The sequence below is a fragment of the Ceratosolen solmsi genome, unplaced genomic scaffold (genome assembly GCF_000503995.2).
Source record: "Ceratosolen solmsi marchali unplaced genomic scaffold, CerSol_1.0 scaffold13, whole genome shotgun sequence".
Taxonomy (NCBI): Eukaryota; Metazoa; Arthropoda; class Insecta; order Hymenoptera; family Agaonidae; genus Ceratosolen; species Ceratosolen solmsi.
Window position 1 is genome coordinate 3,262,780 of NW_011948418.1, and position 6,026 is coordinate 3,268,805.

The window sequence follows — 6,026 nt, forward strand, 5'->3', positions numbered from 1 at the left end:
CGCGAGTCCCACTTTGTCCAGAAAAACTGCTGGTAGGATACGGAGATCGAGAAACGCTACGAGGCTGCTCCGGAGGAAGGAAATCTTTCTCGTGCGCGGTATTTTCCCAAGTGGACGGGGAGGCCTCGATAATTCCCGCGTGGCGCTCGGGTTCTCGCTCTCGAGAGAAGAAAACCGCGGCCGGTGCGAGCGCGCACCGATGAAAGGCGAAAGGAAAGGACGAGTGTCGCTCGCCACCAAACGGGGGGATCCTGGACGGGATCCGCCTTCCTCCGGACGTCCTATGTGCGCGCGCTGCAGGAGGGGCAGTCAACGCCACCACCACCGCGATCGGAGGCCCTCGCTTTTTGGGTCCGCCAGGGTAGGAGAATACGCGCCTATATAACCTCGGCGTTCCGGCTTATTGACTGAAGTTTAAGTCCACGTTTTCCCGCGACTAGGAAACCCCAAAGGCGCACGCGAGCCCCAGCGGGCTTCACTGCCGTTCATCATGAGGATTCGCCCTGGATGCGCGGTTAGTTTTTCCAATCATTTTTGATAAAACCTTTTGCGACTTATAATCCAGTCAATAGCTAATACCCTTTAACCTTTTCACCTTGGCTGGAGCTTGTAAGGGACAATCCGAGACGAGTGTTACGGCTGGTAGTGTGCCATAGACGATAATAATGACTTGCGGTGCGCGGAAAATGTTTCTGTGACGTAGAAAAGTGTGTTGCAGACGAATTCATGGTGCCCTTTTTCGACATTTTTCATTAACTACGCGATGAATAAAGAGAGAGAGAGAGAGAGAGAGAGAGAGAGAGAGAGAGGGGCGAAATTTCGCATGTGCGCCAAGGGAACTTTGGCGCGTTCGTTTGCAACACACTTGTTTACATTTGCTGACTATTTATCAATAGTTACTATTTTGTTTAACAAGTATTTAACAGTTACCACAACATTAATAAATGATCGATTGAGACATAATTTTATAAAATAATTTGCTAACTTATTAAACTAGCACGACCAAATATCTCGGTTATAACTATATTTATAAAATCAATCTTTTTATAAAATAAAATAATATATAATATAAATATATTATAAAATCAATGTTCACACATTACGGATGAATGTATTAATTCTTGTATATTTAGTTTTTTTTTTCTTTGAAGTTTTTGCATAGTATGGTGGAACATTTGATGTAAATTTCCACCTCTAATACATATTGCATATTCTAAGGATACACATATATAGAATTTTAGAAATTCGTACTTCATACTTTAGCAGATTAACATGCAAATTATGTAGAAAAATTATATTACATATAATAATAAATCGAATGTTTATTTTACTTTGCTTGGAATAATTAATCAACATTTGACTAAAAATATAGAGTACTTGTTAAGCGAAACTGATTATATGAATCAAATTTATACGCGTGCATTCACGCCCGCGCACAGAATCCCCCCCCCCCACACATTACGTACAGAATATCATTCTAAGGTAGCTTTACATTGTTATTTATTATTATTAAATACTAAAGATATTATTAAGTATTATTACTAAGAAAACACAACTCTGAATAAACTAGTTTTTCCATTTCTCGAAATACATGCAATTTATAGAAATTTTAATTTTCATTGTAAAAGTTATAATGAAAAAAAAGAGAAAGTTTAATTTAGCATTAGAAGTTTAATTTTAATTGCAATTTTTATAAATATCGTTTATTAAACAAAACGTTTTAATTTTTTTAATTAAATTGCTATCCCATGTCCTTATATTAATTACTATTAATCAATTGAAATATTTTTTATTTGATATTAAATAATTGTAATTTAAAACAATTATAATTTAAAATTTATGCTTATAAGTTTAATTTATTCAAATATTAAAATGCATAATTTACTATTAATCAAATGGTAATACAACATTATGTTAAAGATAATAAAAATTAATGTAAATATAACTTTCGTTAAACGGTCGTTTGGAATATTGATGTTTATTTATTAATGTTAATTGCATATTTATTGCAAAACATACCTTACATTAAACTAAAATATGTTTATTGCTGTCTAAAAATTTTATGCAAATATCTAATGTTCTTAATTATCTTTTATGTTTTATTTATTAATTTATTATAAATATTAGATAGATATAAGTTACTTTTCTAAATCCAATATAGAAAGGAGAAATATTATTATAATCTCATTGCGTTAAATTTTAATTTTGTTAATAATTAATATTTGTTTAGTGAAATAAGTTATGAGTATATATGATAGCGTTTATTATATATTTATAGAGGAAATATTCAGGAATAATATTAAATCACATTGTAATAATAAATATTGAGCTATTTAGTTTTTATTTACAAAATTGCAAAAATTAAATTAGTTGGGAAATAAATTGAAAAACTTAGTTCTTTTGCACGTAAACTGCCAGGGAAAAAAATTAGAAAATTATAGTTTCTCACACAGTCATTAGTAATAGATATTGGTATGATAAAAAAAATTATACTTTACGTCTGACCTCTTCATTATATACATCTTTTAATACAGTTGTAGTCAGTTTTGTTTTTTGTTTTTTTTGTTTTTTTGTTTTTTTGTTTTTTTTTTGTTTTTTGCCTATAATTATGGAAATAAAATGGCTTACTATATTCATATCGAGAATTAGCGGCTCCGGTACCTGTTACACATACATATACAATGTCACTTTCTGCGCTTTCTCGCGACGCGATGTGAAAAAGTGGAGCGGATTACGCGAGAGGCGTTATACCTTTGGGTTCATCGAGAAAGTTCATTAAGCGTAGAAAAGCACAAAATCGATAGATTGCTTGTCGGCGATTATCCTACATACCCCTCACACCATCGTAATAACACTAAATACACATACGCGTTTGCTTGGATATGCGCAAATATTTACATGTTTGCGAGCTTGGCCTGTCCTTTTATTAAGCACATAATTGATGGATTTTACAGGCCGCGCTAGCGTTGCTACTGCAGGTCGCACTTGTGGCGAGCAAAGCATTGGACCAGAAGCAGCTGCTGCAGCCGCAGTCACAGCAGCAGATCCCGTAAGTTAGTCCAAAGCCATTTCACTTTCTTTTGTATGGCATAGAGCGGCGAGCTGCTAATTGCTCGACGAAAGTGACATGTACCGTTCCTACCTGCCATTCACATTGCGTAGGCTGTTTTGATACGCGAAACCGTATTTTTATAAATTTGAAACTTGTTTTACATGCATTACCAATCAAATTTGCATTTGCCCATTTTTGCAATATTAATGGATTAATGTAAACCGAATGCAGGTGGTAGTGGTACGGGATATCAATGCGATTTGTTTTATGTGACATGTCAAGCGTTTTAATATTTTTTTTTTTTTTTTTTGTTTAAATGGACTTTTATTTAACTTACTGATTTATATTCTCAGCGATATCTATAATACGGATAATCGTATTTTATATTTGCATGAATAAGACAAATAATTACTTAGACGATGGATAATTGTAAAATTTTTCTTTCTTTTTTCTTTTCATTCACCTCGTACCTCTCATTTATTAATTTATCTCTTGTATGTTCTATTTATTTCAACTTACAAAATACCCGGATCATAAAATTCATAAATATTTCTAATTCTTGTAATTTATTTTTCTTTAATGTAACGATAAAATAACCTTACGCATTTAAGTAAATCAATATACATGTATTATGTAAAATATGATATTTGGCAATTATCGAAGTAATAATTTATTTGGTACATTTATGTTAACGCGTTCACTTTATTAAGCCCTTGATAAATTTTTAATTATTTTTTGATAATTATAAAAGAAGAGTTGGTAGTGCAATTAAATAATTACTGATGAACAAATTTAGAAAGAGTTTTTTTTTTAAGATGTAAATTTAGGTCTAAACGTCTAAACGTTAAAGTTCTTATTTATTTAATGGCATAGACGTTTAATGCTGACAAAACATAATTATTTTCTCATACATTTATGGATTTAATACTAAAGTTTTCGATAATAATGTTGTTTATTGTAGCTACAGTGCACAAACTATCGAAAAACGTGTCGGATATGGGGGTGAAGGTGGTTTCGGGGGAGGCGATGGATTTGGAGGTGGCAACCACCATGGAAACGTCGGAGGTTTCGGAGGAGGTGATTACGGTGGAAATGGAAATGTTGCCGGTAGTGGGGGCTACACTGACGGTGGCCATAATGCCGCTGCTGACAGCTACGGAGGCGCTGGGAATATTGGTCACGGCAGTGCATTCAATGACTTTGGAAGCGCTAATTTCGCTGGCAATAATTTCGGCGGCGACAATCACCATGGAGGAAACAATGGTTATGGAGATGGACATCAACACGGGGGCAACGAAGGTTTTGCAGGCAATAGTTACGGTGGCGGTGGGAGTGATGGCCATGGCGGTGTAATCAGTGACATTGGAGCTGGCGGTTTCAGTGGTGGTAATCAGCATGGAGGCGCCGGTTTCGGTGGCGTTGATCAGCATGGAGGCAGCGGTTTCGGTGGCGGTGATCACCATGGAGGCGGCGGTTTCGGTGATGGCGATCATCACGGGGGCGGTGATATCGGAGGAGGCATCAATCACGGAGATGGTGGATATGGGAATGAGCATGGAGGTGCTGGTATAAATAATTTTAACGGAGGTAGCAATCATGGAGGTAACGGAGCTGACTACGTAAGTGGAGATGCAGGAAGTTACGGAGGCCACGGGGATCACGATGATCATCATCACGATAAAGGATATTGGAAGAAGAAGTTGATTTGGAAACCTGGCTGGAAGAAAGTTTGGAAACCTGCTCAAAAACAAATCTGGAAGCCAGCGTGGAAAAAAATCTATAAACCCGAATGGCATCCTACTAAGAAAGCTGTATGGCGAGACATTCAAGTACCAGCCTGGAAGAAGGTTTGGAAGCCAGTGTGGAAAGAAATTCAAGTGCCAGCCTGGAAAGAAATTAAAGTCCCAGCTTGGAAAAAAGTATATAAACCAATCTGGGTACCGATAAAAGTACCTGCTTGGAAAGAAATACAGGTTCCCGATTGGAAAAAAGTCTATAAGCCAATATGGGTGCCTATTAAGGTTCCGGCTTGGAAAGACATTCAAGTACCAGCGTGGAAGAAGACTTGGATTCCAGAATGGATAAAAGTTGGAATACCAGGTGAAAAACATCTTGGTACCGATTCCCATGGATGGCAATATACTAGCCATGACCTTTGGAAAAAGAAATTAATCTGGAAACCTTTGTGGAAGAAGATATGGAAGCCAGCGAAAAAGCAGATTTGGGTGGAAGACAAGAAACTCGAATGGAAGGAAGAGTGGAAGCAAATATGGAAACCTGCGAAGAAGCAAATCTGGGTAGAGGATAAAAAATTGGCCTGGAAGGAGGAATGGAAACAAATTTGGAAGCCCGGTAAGAAGCAAATTTGGGTGTCGGATAAGAAACTCGAATGGAAGGAAGATTGGAAGCAAATTTGGAAAACAGAACAAAAGCAGGAGTGGATAGAGGATAAAAAATTAGTTTGGAAAGAATCTTGGAAACAGATATGGGTACCGGGGTGGAAGGAAATTTGGGTTCCAGATTGGAAAAAGATTTGGAAGCCAGTTTGGATATCCGAGTGGTTCCCAGCCGAAGACCATCACGATCATGGCTGGAAAGATCGAAAGGACACGGTATCGAAGCAAACACCGGTACAGCAAATTAATCAGCAATCAGTACAGCTACAAAAACCACAGCAGCAAATCAGCGCTAATCCAATTAGGTGGGACAGATCGTTTCAAATGACGCAATCACTAACTGCAGCACCAGCTTCTCAATTATCGTCAATCACGCAAGATCTTGTACCACCACCGCTAGTTCAATTAGCGGAACAAAAAAAACAGAGCGTCAGCTTTCCCAGTCGCTGAAAAATCTGTTGAATTTTTCTTTAAAGAATATTAAGAGAAATAGAATGACAACCTGTACAAAATTGAGATATATTCTCTAATGAGATATATTATTTACGCTGTATTATAATAAGCCACTGTACATATTA

At 36.6% G+C, this 6,026-nt stretch overlaps 1 protein-coding gene across 1 annotated transcript; it reads left to right on the plus strand.

Annotated features, from left to right (window-relative positions):
• The first annotated feature begins 410 nt into the window (after positions 1-410).
• Positions 411-6,026, plus strand: LOC105360111 (uncharacterized). The gene is made up of 3 exons (XM_011496904.1): positions 411-514; positions 2,955-3,049; positions 4,014-6,026. Exons 1-3 carry the CDS (start codon positions 491-493, stop codon positions 5,896-5,898), a joined length of 2,004 nt encoding a protein of 667 aa, XP_011495206.1. The 5' UTR covers positions 411-490; the 3' UTR covers positions 5,899-6,026.